General features: G+C 43.3%; 1 protein-coding gene across 2 annotated transcripts in view; it reads right to left on the minus strand.

Moving 5' to 3' along the window:
- The window catches only part of SYT1 (synaptotagmin 1), a 156,443-nt gene extending 146,721 nt beyond the window's left edge, over positions 1 to 9,722 (minus strand). For both annotated transcript variants that reach the window (XM_066633269.1, XM_066633268.1), the window contains exon 1: positions 9,539 to 9,722. In XM_066633269.1, the coding sequence (XP_066489366.1) occupies positions 9,539 to 9,722 (184 nt within the window). The remainder of the gene's footprint in view (positions 1 to 9,538) is intronic.
- Between the last annotated feature and the right edge of the window lie 6,075 nt (positions 9,723 to 15,797).

Raw genomic sequence — 15,797 nt, forward strand, 5'->3', positions numbered from 1 at the left:
GGAGTTTGAGCCGGAAGGTAAGCCTCTGCAGGGGTGGGGAGAATGGCAGCAATTCAATTCTTAGGATCACACTGCTGTGGGGGAAGGGAGAGTTTTTTTTTTAGTGTAACTTACCGGCTGTTGGGATCCAGGGGGTGCAGGGAGCTCTGCAGCTTGTAGAAAGCAAAAAAGTGATAACTGCCCACTTCTGGATGCAATCATGAAACCAGAAGTAGGTTGTGATTTTTTTTTTTTTTTACAAGCCAACAGCAGGTAAGTTATGTTAAAAAAGTTTTGTCTTCCCCTGCAGTGGTGCAATTCTGAGGACAGCATCACTGCCTTCCCCCTGCCCTGTCTCTGCCCCTTAAAAGGAAAGGGGCAGTGGTTCTCCAGCTAGTGGATCGTGACCTACCGTTTTGAGAACCACTGGCCTAGTGCAACCAGAACACTCCTTCTGTTGATGTTAGGTCCTGTTAGGACGGGGTCCTCAGTTACATTTATGTTACAGGGCAGTTAGCTTGCCTCACCCAGATAGAATTTTTTTGACCTTAGAATCTGAATTAAATTTTTAGATTGTGAGCCCTTCTGGGACAGGGAGCCATTAGTTATTTGATTTTTTCTCTAAACCACTTTGTGAACATTTGTTGAAAAGTGGTATATAAATACTGTTGTTAATAACAACAACAACAACAACAACACTTTTTTATAGCCTTTCAAATGACACTTTTAAGGTGCTGTTTGGCTGAATGGTTTGGCAATATTTGCCAGAAAAGTGCTTATAAGTGCTTTCTAGGCAGTTCTGAAAAGACATTTTTTTCTGCCAAAGATAACTGAAACAAATCAAATTATTTGGGAGCTCCATTAGTTTTGATTCCTCATGCATTTCATGCATTTTTAGATAAATAGTCTCTCATTTTGGGTTTGGTGTGTAAAGATGTAACTGCAAACAATGTTATTAAAATCTTGGCAGCTGTTAAGCTGGAACTCAGGATGTGTCTAAGCAAATGTTTCTCTCAGGAGCCCTGTTAAGCCACCTATTTTCTTTGCACTCTTGTCTGGTTTTTAGGCTGGAAATATTGGGGGAACAAGTACAAGGACAGTGACTAATTAAGCAGTTCTGTGTCTGACAAACAAGTCAGATAGGATTTTTATACTAATGAAATTATGTATGGAGCTCATTAGTGTACTGTTCTGTTGTACATCAGTCCTCAGTTTCCAAGTCCCCCCACAGTCAAAAAAATAATAATTGACATGTATCCCCAAATACAAGGAAAATGCTAAGTTTTAGCTTATAACATTTACAGTATTCTTGTTATTAGAACAGATGCAGGTGGATGAAAAGTGAAAGGAAGTTGCAAAGTTACATAGGCTACAACCTGCAGTAAGATGCAGGAGCAAATTACTGTATTCAGGAAAAAAAAGTGATGGGTGTCCCAGTGATCTTCAGCACTGACAATCAATGTACTTGGGACACTTAATTTGTCTCAACAACCAAATAATAGCAAGTTGATTCATCCCACTGGCTCTTTTACCTTTTCGTGAGGGAAACTAATTACTTCTTTTCCCGAAAGCTGATAACTGCATTTTGCTTTTCTGTCAGTCTTCCATCCAAGTTACATGACCAATGGTACAATCTTCTTGAGGGCTTGCACTAACAGAACACAAGTTCCGCTGGCACACACTATCGCAAAAGTGCTGTAAAGTGCTTTGTGACAGCACAAGGCCCAGGCTGTGCTGTCACCATTGGGAAGGCTGGTGCAGGCGGTCACTGGAATGTTCACCAGAGGAGGTAAGTCCAGTGCAGGGATGGGGGAGGGCAGAGAGGGGGTTGAATGAGGAACTGGCAGGGAGGAAAGGGGTGACAACGGGATGGGCGGATTGGACCTGGGGGGCCAGGATCATCAGCACCAGCGCACGCTATATTCAAATCACCTTTTTGGGCTGGTCTGCATGCGCCTTTAACTTGAGATGCTCTGGGTTAAGTCCCATGTCACTTTCACTATATATCACCGGCACAGGCCCAAGTTGACTCATTACAGATGCTGAGGCTTACCTAGAGGTAATGAGACAAATGTCCCCTTACCCCCAGGAGATCTCCAGCACCCAAAAGAACCCTGTGGGTACAGCAGTAGCTGTGCCGGTGCCGCTGCATTGCTACATGGGGATTTAGATAGCATCGGGCTGCAAATCTGGCGTAGCAACTGCTGCTTGCAAGTGCACACTGAGGGAGTTGTGAGGTTGCCATTGCTCACACAGTATTCTGTTCACACTGTTTTTCAGGGTTCTGACAGTACTGTATATAAAGACAAACCCTGCACAATTCTGTATGCGCCATCAGCAGTCAGTCGTATGCCAGGCTATGGTGTCTGCACTCTGATGTTAGTAAGGAAAGAGAAGAGAGTTAAGCCCCATGTTACTTTCACTCGACGTTTAATAACAAACTGAAACATGTTGCAGGAATGATTTTAAAAAATCTTTCCATCAAGCAGCTTCAGTATCCATTCTGCATTCTCCTATTTTACCTACAATTCAGTACCATCCACTTTCCTTTTTAAAGGGTAAGAGATCAGGTCGTTTTTTTGTCTGTGTTGATCTTAGACTGCTAGAGAAATAATTTCCACACTTATTTATACTCTGAAATCAAAGCTGAAAGAGGGCATTCTACACAATGCTAATTCGGCTGTGTGCTCATTACAAATTAATCTTCATAATTAAAAATAAATAAACTAGCAGTTTTATCCCCATAGGCTAGGGCAGGCTACATATTAGGATGGAAACATGATGTTGGAGACTGTGTACTTGTCTCAAAATACTAGTAGTAATGGGGGTGGGAGCGTTCATAAGAACATAAGAACAGCCCCACTGGATCAGGCCATAGGCCCATCTAGTCCAGCTTCCTGTATCTCACAGCGGCCCCACCAAATGTCCCAGGGAGCACACAAGACAAAAGACACAACCTGCATCCTGGTGCCCTCCCCTGCATCTGGCAATCAGAGGCAGGCTGCCTCTAAAACCAAGAGCTTGCACATATCTACTATGACTTGTAACCCACAAGAACATAAGAACAGCCCCACTGGATCAGGCCATAGGCCCATCTAGTCCAGCTTCCTGTATCTCACAGCGGCCCACCAAATGCCCCAGGAAGCACACCAGATAACAAGAGACCTCATCCTGGTGCCCTCCCTTGCATCTGGCATTCTGACATAGCCCATTTCTAAAAATCAGGAGGTTGCACGTACACATCATGGCTTGTACAAGTGGGAATTAGGAGAGGGAATATACACTTTCCCTTACCCATCAATGAAGCCCATTTTCTCATTCTTTTGTAGTGAGTTCCATTATTGGAAAAAATTATAGGTGGGGGAGAAATAGGAGCCCTGGGAAAAGTAATTGGGAGTAGAATAAGTGGGTGAGGGAAGCATAAAGCAGCAGTCCCACCTGGTAATTCTTTCTCATTCCTGAATTACCAATAACTAAAAATCTCAATTGTAAAACATGTTTGATGATCTGAATATAGTTCCTCTTATAAAAAGAAAAAAAAAACACGTTCCCTGAATCGTTGAATTTTATATTGATATTGTCTAAATTGGATTATGCAGATTTAAAAGCTAATGAAATACAGGCTTTGTGCCCTGTTAGTACCACCATTCTTAAAGGCCAAAATCTTGGCTGACAGCCCTAAAGCAGTTTGCTAATGCTTTTTGCAGAGACTGCATCTGCTGAAGTGCAAGATAAAAATCAATTAATGTTTTATCTTTCTTTGCTTTTCTCACATTATTCCAATGTGATATTCTTTAGGACAGTGCTTCCTAAACTAGTTATGTCCCACCAGCCAGGGAAGTACTCAGCTCTAGCACCTTAAGGGGTAGGGCAGCGGGATGACAGTGACACAATCCTCAGGATTGTGCTGTTGCCATGGAAAAATGGGGGGGGGGTTTCTGACCTACCTGAAGCCAGTGCTTCTGATCACAATTTTTACTCATTTCCAGGCTTGGGAAGCCCTGCAGAGGTGTCTGCGGGGCTTCCCGCACTCTCCGGAGGTGACTTCAGGCAAGTCAGAACCCCCCCCCTTTCCCTGGCAGCAGTGCAATCCTGGGGATTGTGCCACTGCCACCCTCACCCCTGCAAAGACTTAAGTGGTTCCCTCCTCCTAAGGAGGACTTTGGGAACCACTGCTTTAGGAAAAGAGTGAAAAATACTATATTCAATTTTTTTCCAATGTCTTTGCAGGTGTTTCCTGAATAGGTCCAACAGAGGCTGCCAAACCCACATGTTGGTGGCTTCAGCCTGACCAGGATCAGTATGTTGGCATGAATGCCTTCTAAACAGATATAATTCAATGTTTAATACAAAAACTTGGAAAGCGGGGTTTGAAATAGGTTTCAAATCCTGGTTATGATGGAGCCTGGTTAGCACTAACCATAATGCTGGTTAGCACTAATGTGCATGGTACGCCAATGTAACCCCAAGCATAGTTAAGGTCAGCAAGGGAAGAATGACAGAGATTGAGAGAGGACAGGTTGGGGGAGGGGGAAGGAACAGCTCAGCTTAATCATGGTTAAGAGATGAGCCATGTTTGGTAGCAACAGAATGCTGGCTGTGCCTATTCTTCCCATTTGCCTCTGAAATATCTCTACTTCCAATTGAACTTACTGGAACACACCAGTTATAGAACTTCATGCCATTATATATGATTGCAGGACAAAAACTTGACTTCAATTATTCATATAAATCTTTCTATTTAGAATGTTAATGTGGCAGTTGAATCCTTAACACACAGAGATGAACAGTGAGTTAAACCCAATCAATCTGAGCTACGAAAGGATATTTTGCCTGACACTTTCAGCTCCCTTGCAGTTCTGAAGTCACTTGCATCTTGTCACTTTGTGAAACCTTCACTTTGGCTTCAAGTAAGACTAATAATGGTTTATTAGAATGGCTAGGAAAGATTCAATAGCGATGGCAGAGGCCAGACTAGCGTTGCCAAACCTTTCTACATTCATAATTATTCATTAATTTGATTTGTAGCACACACTATCCAAAAGTCTGAAGGTGAGTAACATGTTACAAACCCTTACAAATATAGAAACAGACTGTCATACCACCTTATTCCTGTCAAGTAATCATTGTATCACCGTTGCAAGATTCCATAAAAGCAGCAATATTAAAGGTGTATTAGGTATTGAGAAATCCATCAAATTAAGGGCCTATACATAGGAGGTCTGCAATCAACATACTGGTGACAAAACTGTGTGCTTCCTTCCTCAGTCCCTCTCCTGTCTACCTTCAGCCCCTCTGTCATATAAGGTTAATAATGCAAACTTACCTTATAGGCTTGTTCTAAGGACTGCAACAGGATTAATGAATATGAAGTGGTTTGAAAACCTCCTCTATCCTCTTCTGCCACCCTTTATTACGGTTTGGCGTTATGTAAGCACTGATATTAACCATGGTAAATGCTAACTAGGGTGCACTAAACAAACAAGCTTAGGTTTGTTATACTCAGCATCATAACCTGATTTCAGCGCCATGGTTACAAGCTGGTTTAATGATAAATTAATGTTTAATGATAAACAGTGGAGATATAACAATGAGCCATTGTTAAAGATAGTGGGAGGGCAGGGGAATTTGCACATGAGGAGATAGGCTGGGGGAGAAACCTTATAATGCTGTAGCCTGCTCCTGTTTCCTTAACCATGGTTAAGCGTCATTACCTATGCACAAGTGCTAACATTTACTCCTTCCTTCCTGCCAGACAAGAACACTCACAGTTCGATCCTATCCAATTTTTCAGTGCCGATGCAGCTGCGCCAATGGGGTGTGCAACATATCCTGTGTTGGGGGCACAGTCACAGAGGCCTCCTTAAGGTATGGAAGCAGTTGTTCCCTTACCCTGGGGTTGCACTGTATGTGCACCAGTGCTGGAAACTTGGATAAGAACATAAGAACAGCCCCACTGGATCAGGCCATAGGCCCATCTAGTCCAGCTTCCTGTATCTCACAGCGGCCCACCAAATGCCCCAAGGAGCACACTAGATAACAAGAGACCTGCAAGGCTTTCTGGGAATTGTAGTTAAGAACATAAGAACAGCCCCACTGGATCAGGCCATAGGTCCATCTAGTCCAGCTTCCTGTATCTCACAGCGGCCCACCAAATGCCCCAGGGAGCACACCAGATAACAAGAGACCTCATCCTGGTGCCCTCCCTTGCATCTGGCATTCTGACATAACCCATTTCTAAAATCAGGAGGTTGCGCATACACATCATGGCTTGTACCCCATAATGGATTTTTCCTCCAGAAACTTGTCCAATCCCCTTTTAAAGGTATCTAGGCCAGACACCAGCACCACATCCTGTGGCAAGGAGTTCCACAGACTGACCACACGCTGAGTAAAGAAATATTTTCTTTTGTCTGTCCTAACCCGCCCAACACTCAATTTTAGTGGATGTCCCCTGGTTCTGGTATTATGTGAAAGTGTAAAGAGCATCTCCCTATCCACTCTGTCCATCCCCTGCATAATTTTGCATGTCTCAATCACGTCCCCCCTCAGGCATCTCTTTTCTAGGCTGAAGAGGACCAAACGCCGTAGCCTTTCCTCATAAGGAAGGTGCCCCAGCCCCGTAATCATCTTAGTCGCTCTCTTTTGCACCTTTTCCATTTCCATTATGTCTTTTTTGAGATGCGGCGACCAGAACTGGACACAATACTCCAGGTGTGGCCTTACCATAGATTTATACAACGGCATTATAATACTAGCCGTTTTGTTCTCAATACCCTTCCTAATTATCCCAAGCATAGAATTGGCCATCTTCACTGCTGCCGCACATTGGGTCGACACTTTCATCGACCTGTCCACCACCACCCCAAGATCTCTCTCCTGATCTGTCACAGACAGCTCAGAATCCATCAGCCTATATCTAAAGTTTTGATTCTTTGCCCCAATGTGCATGACTTTACACTTACTGACATTGAAGCGCATCTGCCATTTTGCTGCCCATTCTGCCAGTCTGGAGAGATCCTTCTGGAGCTCCTCACAATTACTTCTGGTCTTCACCACTCGGAAAAGTTTGGTGTCGTCTGCAAACTTAGCCACTTCACTGCTCAACCCTGTCTCCAGGTCATTTATGAAGAGGTTGAAAAGCACCGGTCCCAGGACAGATCCTTGGGGCACACTGCTTTTCACCTCTCTCCATTGTGAAAATTGCCCATTGACACCCACTCTCTGCTTCCTGGCCTCCAACCAGTTCTCAATCCATGAGAGGACCTGTCCTCTAATTCCCTGACTGTGGAGTTTTTTCAGTAGCCTTTGGTGAGGGACCGTGTCAAACGCCTTCTGAAAGTCCAGATATGTAATGTCCACGGGTTCTCCCACATCCACATGCCTGTTGACCTTTTCAAAGAATTCTATAAGGTTCGTGAGGCAAGATTTACCCTTACAGAAGCCATGCTGACTCTCCCTCAGCAAGGCCTGTTCATCTATGTGTTTTGAGATCCTATCTTTGATGAGGCATTCCACCATCTTACCCGGTATGGATGTTAGGCTGACCGGCCTATAGTTTCCCGGGTCCCCCCTCTTTCCCTTTTTAAAAATAGGTGTGACATTTGCTATCCTCCAATCTTCTGGCACCGTGGCCGTTTTGAGGGACAAGTTGCATACCTTAGTCAAGAGATCTGCAACTTCATTCTTCAATTCCTTAATAACTCTTGGGTGGATGCCTTCAGGGCCTGGTGACTTATTGATCTTTAATTTATCAATGAGGTCTGAAACATCTTCTCTTTCAACCTCTATCTGACTTAACTCCTCAGTCAGGAGGGGCCGTTCGGGCAGCGGTATCTGCCCGAGGTCTTCTGCCGTGAAGACAGATGCAAAGAACTCATTTAATTTCTCTGCCATCTCTAAGTCTCCTTTTATCTCCACTTTCCCTCCCTCACCATCCAGAGGGCCAACCGCTTCTCTGGCGGGTTTCCTGCTTCTAACATATTTGAAGAAGCTTTTATTATTCCCCTTAATGTTGCTGGTCATGCGTTCCTCATAGTCTCGCTTGGCCTCCCATATCACCTTCTTACATTTCTTTTGCCACAGTTTATGTTCCTTTTTATTCTCCTCATTAGGGCAAGACTTCCATTTACAGAAGGAAGCTTCCTTGCCCTTCACAGCCTCTCTAACGTGGCTGGTTAGCCATGTGGGCACCCTCCTGGATTTAGTGGAACCCTTCTTTCTTTGCGGTATACACCTCTGCTGGGCCTCTATTACTGTTGTTTTAAGCAGCCTCCATGCACTCTGGAGAGATTGGACTCTTTTTACCCTCCCTTTCAACCTCCTTCTAACCAGCCTCCTCATTTGGGGGAAGTCTGCCCGTCGGAAGTCAAGGGTTTTTGTTAGAGATTTGCCTGGTATTCTTCCCCCAACGTGCATGTCAAAACGGATCACAGCATGATCACTGTTCCCCAATGGCTCAGTAACGTTTACATCTCTAACCAGGTCCTGCATACCGCACAATATTAAATCCAGAGTCACCTGTCCTCTGGTGGGCTCCGTGACTAGCTGCTCTAAGCCACAGTCATTTAGCATGTCAAGAAATCTGGTTTCCTTATCGTGACCAGAACACAAATTGACCCAGTCAATATGAGGATAATTGAAGTCCCCCATGATTACAACCCTGTCCCTCCTTGTCACCTCCCTGATCTGTTTTCTCATTTCAAGGTCCCCATCCGATTTCTGGTCTGGAGGACGATAGCACGCCCCCAGTATTACATCGCTGCACAAGCCTGGTAATTTAACCCACAGAGATTCTACGGTGGAGTCGGACCCACCTTCAATCTCTACTTTGCTGGATTCTATCCCTTCCTTAACATAAAGGGCCACCCCACCTCCAACACACCCCTGCCTGTCCCTCCTGTAGAGTTTATAGCCCGGGATTGCGGTATCCCACTGATTCTCCGCATTCCACCAGGTTTCCGTTATGCCCACTATGTCAATGTTTTCCCTTGTCACCAGACATGCCAGTTCTCCCACCTTTGCTCGTAGACTTCAGGCATTCGCATAAAAGCATTTGTACACAGAATGCCCTAGGATGGGCTGCTTATTCGCTCCTTTGTCCCCGCATCCTCTCATTGTGCCAAACCGTCTATCACATCCCATCACGCTACCTTTCCCAATTTCTTCTCCTACTCTGCCTTTGTCTTGTTGTTCTCTAACCTCCCCATCCTCATCCCATAGGGATGAGGAGTCCCGAACCGGATGCCCCTCGGCTCCTGTTGGCCTTCCCCCAGGGATCAGTTTAAATAGGATAGGATTCAGGCCTCAGTCTTATGGGTGAAAAATGGAAAGAAATAGATCATGTCCTGGGAATTCTGAACACAGTGCAACTAATGTATTTGATTAGGAGAATCCAAAGCATGCATCCTTACAATGCAAAGCCAGAAGCCATTTAAGAGAGATCATTCCTTATATATCAGCCTGATTTAGTGCAAGAGCATAAAACACATGCATTTTTTTCCCCCAAGTAGTCCTTGAGTGTCAGAATTTGAGATCTATGCACCTTTATCTTACTTACACGGAATTTTGTTCAGTTCATTCATAAACTTCTCCTTTAACTTTGAAAATGCATCTTCTTTGGGCCCTCCTTTCTCTCCACCTCCTCCTGGAATCGCAGGTTCCGTGGCATTGCTTGCGATAGCAGCTGCCACGGTGGTTCCTGGGAGAGCTGCCAAGGCCTGGTGTTGACTTTCTTTTGCCATTTTAGCCCCAAAGGAAGCTATGATTGGAAACAAAACAGAGAACGTTTTTTTCAAAAGGTTAAAACGCATCTTACCTCAACAACATACTGGAGAGCAGTAACCTCAATTGGTGCACCTGCTTACTGGGTAAATATCACATCATCACCATGTTGCTTTGTGTTGGTTCATACAATATTGATTAGATCACAGGGAAAAAGACTTTTCCAGAAGGTAATAGCTGCTGCTTTTTCTTATGCCTTGACTCCTTTTCAACACTCCTAAGCTTCAAGCAGTTATCTGTTGGAGATCTCAATATGGCTAGGCATCTGTTGTTTAAACTTTGGATTCTGCCCCTTCATTTTGAAAGTGTAAGTAAACTAACTGACAGCAGTTCTACATATACAAACATTTGACTGCATTAGCATAATTATTTGTATATGTGCCTTGGTAAGGAAAGCCTCAGAGCATCACTAGTTACTAAAACAGGAAGCCATTCCACCGGTATAATTAAAACACTTCCAAGCTTTTCTGAACTCTGTAGCCAGCAGCGCACCCTACTTAAGCAGAACTATACAGTGTTCAGAAAATTGTTTCCATTTTACTCTTGAGCCACATTTACTGAAGCAATTTTCTTTCCACTGACATTTGCTTCAGACAATATTCTGTTAAATAATTTACTTGCTGGTTATCTGATGGAACAACTGCATCTGTGGGTAGTTAAACTGCATCCAGATTGGAACACTTGCGGCATCAAAAGAAGCATACTCCTACGTTAGCACACTTTTCACTTAATGCTTGTTTTATAGGCATCTTGCCATACCTTTACTTAGGCTGAAGCATACATTGAAACAGTTTTATGGGACTTGTATTAGAGCAATCTGAATACGGCCTGAGGGTTGGTTCAAATGTTTGGTTTGGTTTGGGACGGGCTGTTCAGATGTAGTACTGTGTCTTATAAAACACTGATTTGAACAATCATTCTAATTGTTTTTTTTTTTTAATTCAGACAACAAGAGAGAAAGGGAATTTGAGAGATAATGATGATTCATTATTGCTCTTGGTGCATAATTGCTCGCATTCTCTCAGAAAGAACTAAACCTGCAGCTTGCGATGCTACCGTACACCTTGTCATAGATGGTATTGGAACAGTTCAAATGGATAATGCAGGGCCAAACCCCATCCACCTTTCCAGGGCTAATGCAGCCACACTGCAGCTGTGAGGTAAAGGAACAAACATTCCCTTACCTTGAGGAGGGCTCCATGAATATTAGTGAGAACGGGCGCAATCCAGCCCTTGACATGGGACGGTGCAAGTCCCTTGCACTGGCCCAGGAGGGTCACAAACGTGGGTCGCACCTCCTCGGGAGGAAGCCGGGCTGGTACTCAGAGAAGTGCCGGCCTGTGGAGGCCGATGCAAGCCTCCATGCCGGCTTCCTCCAATGCCTGGCTGTGCATCGGCCTGGCTGTGCTGATGCAAGGCTCTGAGGTAGGCAGGGGGCGGGGAGGAGGCGGGAGGGAGGCATTCCTGGACAGGTGGAGGGCAGGTGCTGGGCAGCCCTGGAGGTGGGCGGGGAGCAGGAGGCGGGGCTGGGGTCCGGCAATTATGCCGGATCCCAACTCCCGTTCCCGGGGAGAATGGAGTGGCTTCAAGCCACTCCTCTTTCCTCAGACTTGTGCCACCTGAAGAGGTGGCGCAAGTGCAAGGAGACCCATAGAGGCCAGCGGTCCTTACCCGGAGGTAAGGGGAAATGTTTCCCCTTGCCTCTGGCTAAGCCACTTTGGCCCCTATCCTGCGCTGGATACAGCACAAGCCTCTTGGCTTGCCTGTTCCAGCGCAGGATAGGATTGCACCCAATATCTAACAGGCTTGACAGAAAATCTTGTCCCTTAGAGAGATGGAGCTTATTCAGATCTGCTGTGGCTTCACTGGGCCACAAGACCGAATGCCAAATAATCATCCAATCACTGCATATATATTTGTACTTAACTTGTTGTGATGGTCTGTGCATGAATGGATGGGGACAGCATTTACTTTTCAGAAGCATCTTGATTTCAGTTTTCTGAAATCACTGTTGCAATCACTGTGCAACACCATTTGCTGACACTCATCCCGTTCCCTTTACGTTTTCACTCTTTCTTTTGTTCCCACTTAACAAGATTCCCTGCTGAAAACCAGTAGCTTATACATTCTATGGCAAGGGTTCTCAACTGCTGGTACACATACCACCGGTGGCGCACTGGGTGGTGTTGGGTGGTATGCAGTGATACTGGGTGGTGTTGGACGGTATGCAGTGATACCGCAATGGGAGCTTTGAACAACGATAGGAAGTCGAGTGGTGAGCAGAGCTCTAGTGCACAGTTTTTGAGTGCAAGAAAAGGCTTAGAGACGGAACTTACATGAGTGAATAAATGAATGAATGGGCTCATTCATTCAACCTCTCTGGCCCTCAGAACACCTTCCAGATTTGCACTCTGGTTGTGTTCAGTTGAGTGGGCCAGAGGCTTTCAGGGGACAAGAACCTGGCTGCGGGCTGGATAGAGGCTCACTGCGGGCTGCATCTGGCTCCGGGCCAGGGTTTGGAGACCCCTGTTCTATGGTATAAGGACAGGGTTTTTTTTGTTTTTGTTTTTCCTTATGATGCCTTGTAAAATGCCAGAACTGGAAGATACTGTATAAATAGTAAATAATAGTAGTTGACTTCACAAGGTATAGAACAAAAATCACTGTCGCTCTGAACCCATGAAGAAAAGAATCCTAGAGATTCTGAATAACTCTGAATCATGGTGTATCATTTACTACACTTTCTGCAATCAAATTAGACCAAGCAAGTACTATTAACAAAGCAAAGTTTTTGAGTTACTTTGCATGTTGACTGTTTCCAAACAGAAAACTCATCTCTGTATGTTCTGCTGTCTGCCAGATACTCTAAAACAAAGCATGTGACGTCATTAGCTGCACATTGAGTGTTATTGGATATTGCAGCATTTTCCCAATGAATGTCAGCTAAATCAGAAACAGTTGTATGATATATCATAATTAAATTAAAATTACATTTCTTAATTATAATATATTGCTTAATTATTTCAGGTCTGGCAGTTGAGAATTCTGGTTTGTAATGGAAGACACAATTTACAGTGATAACTTTCAGTTAATTAAAAATTAAGTCAAATGTTGTAATTTATTTGCTTCTAGTTTTCAGCAGCATATCTGGAAATTGTAGTGGGAGCAATAATGCAAAGTAATACATCTCTCTCTTTTCTTTTCCTTTCTTTTCTTCTCTATTTTTTAAAAGAAAGGTGAAAAATAATGAGTCTTCTGATCTCCAGGAACAATCCTCTGTAGGTTTACAGTACAGTTAGAGGTCACTACATTTAATGAGGCATGCACAAATGCTGTGAGATTTTCCATGAAGCCTCTAACTGTTGTACGCCAAAGGCACTTAATAGGTGTACAGCAGGAAAAGACAATCTTGATTGGGGAAAAAGGAGCTCAGGAAGCACCAAGAGGCAGCATTTGCCAATAACAAAACAAACACTACTGTATATAGATCTAAGCAAAGAAATTAATTGAACATACATCAATGCAGGAATAAGAAACTGGTTAGGATTTTTCACTGTTGAATCCAGTGCAGATTCCCCCATGGCAATGCAGTACGGGTTACATTGCATCCTGCAGGGGAATTTCGCAGGCTGGAGGTCTTCTTAAAGTAAGGGGACGCCCTGTGACGACCCCTCCCCCACAGGATGCAGCATGCGCTTCAATGGTGTGGCTACATTGGCATGGGGAGCATTTTGATGAGACTGGGCTATTTGAAAAGGGAGGGCCTCCTAATTCAGTGCTACCAAATGTTACGTATTAGCTGAAATTTTGCTTGCTAATAATAACAGGACGCATGTCCTATGCATGTCTACTCAAAAGTCAGTGTCATTGTATTTACCATCCACCCCCCCCAAAAAAAAACCATTGTATGATTTTTCAGTCATACCCTGCCCTCAGTTCAATTTAAGCTGAGATTATATATAAACCAGTTCAGTGTGATTTGGGACAAAATCAATCTTCAATCCAACATGTTTTTTGTTTGGGCTGGCTTGAGATTCAAAGCTTCCCTCTAAACAGCATTAAAAACCCAGAGTGATGAATAGAAGAAATGAGATTCTACGGGAGGGGGGAATCTGTAAAAAACAACAACCCTTTCCAATAAAACAATGGTTCCTAAACCTTACTACGTTGGAGGGGGGCTGCCTTCTGGAGCACTTGTTAAGTGCCACACACATAGGATCAGAACCATTCTGGTAGCCTTGTAATTCTTTTTCACTGACCTTCAACACTAGCCAAGGCACGGTTGCTTACTCCTGAGTAAATGCACCTGTTGTTGTTTAGTTTTGCTTTCCATAGGGCTTAACACATTTGTCAGCTTAGAGAGAGGGACTTTCTTCTTGGGTGTTTTTGGGGGCTGAGTTCCTTGGATAAGGGCCATTCTGGTGGCATTAGATTCCTCCTGGTCTGCCCTTTGCAATGGACTAAGCCACAGTCATCTACTCATGAGTAAACACATGATGTCACTCTGTTTCACTTTCCATAGGGCTCAACACATTTTGCTTGTCAGTGGCAGCTTCGCAACCCAGCAACAATGAGGTTGTGATCCACAGTTTGAGAAACCCTGTTCTAGGTGCATATAGGGTGTGATGTGACAGCCTCATTCTATGAGTTTTCCTGCCCCCACAAAATACCTGCCAATGAAGCAGAGCAGAGAAATTTGCAGCATCCGAATCTAGCTCTGCCATGAGATAGTTTGACAACTGCCATCCATACATATAAGCAATATTCCTTAACAATGTGGTAGAATTGTCAGTTATACTGCATTAAGAGTCTTCTGTCAAAAAAACTCACATAACTGATTAAAACTGAATCCAGGTTTCTCCCATCAATTTAAAGCTGTTGCTGGGCCACTATACCAGCTGCAAATATCAGGAACATGTCTAAGCTGTCCTGCAAATTCCTTGCTACTCAAAATACATCCAATAGGCTGATGAACAATATGGAAACTTTTGCCACATACTTGTCACAGTCATTTTTTTTTTAAGTTTTAAAACTTTTATTTCATTCTATACTATTTAGTTATAATATTTCAAACACATCTGCAACATTATCGCTTATCCCATTTTTGTTCTTCCAATAAGTAATAATTGCCATTTATAAAAAAAAAGTTTTATTACATTCTCCATCCCTCCATGAGACATCTCTTTTGAATATACTGTCAACATAGGAAGAATTGCATATTTATGTAATTTTTTTCTCCATTCTTAACATTAGGTATCTAATTTGTTCTCCAATACTCTACATATAAAATTCTTACTATAGTAATCATATAAGAAAAAGTATCTAATTCTTTTGCGTGGTTGGCAACCTTCAGTCTTGAAAGACTATGGTATGAGCCTATAGCACCCAGTATTCCCATGTGGTCTCCCATCCAAGTACTAACCAGGCCTGACCATGCTTCGCTTCCAAGATCAGGCACGTGCAAGGTAACAGTTGCTGCTCCTAATTCTTTTGCCTACATTTTTAGTAAAGTTCAGGAAAGAAAGTCTGGATCACAAAGAGTCATAAAACCCAGTTTTAAAAAATATTTCTTTCATTTCCTATCCAATATTTCTGAGTGTTGTTCTTTTTAAAAAGTTTTTGAAGAGTTATGTATCACTGGCTCATTATTTTAAAATAGTCTTCTTGTAACATCACACATGCTATAAATTTGACACCTTCTCTCCAAATAAACATCTATTTCTTAAAATCTATTTTGTGTGCTATATCTTGAGCCTATAACCATAAACCATATAATTTTAATTTGTTCCATCTCACAGTCATAGTCTACAAAAATCGTGTCTTTGACATGATCTTTCTTTTCTCTTCGAACAGTAACATTTCAAATTCATTTAGCTCTGTTAATTGAAATCTACATCATATACAGAGACCGGATAAATGCTTTATCAAGAATAATAATTTCTATATTTGATTGGGTGGATGTGGCAACATTGATTTTAATATGATAGCTGCCGTAGTGAGCTGACCTGGTTTATGACTTAATAGAAAATCAACTA

Source organism: Tiliqua scincoides, chromosome 7, assembly GCF_035046505.1.
Source record: "Tiliqua scincoides isolate rTilSci1 chromosome 7, rTilSci1.hap2, whole genome shotgun sequence".
In the NCBI taxonomy this organism is placed as follows: domain Eukaryota; kingdom Metazoa; phylum Chordata; class Lepidosauria; order Squamata; family Scincidae; genus Tiliqua; species Tiliqua scincoides.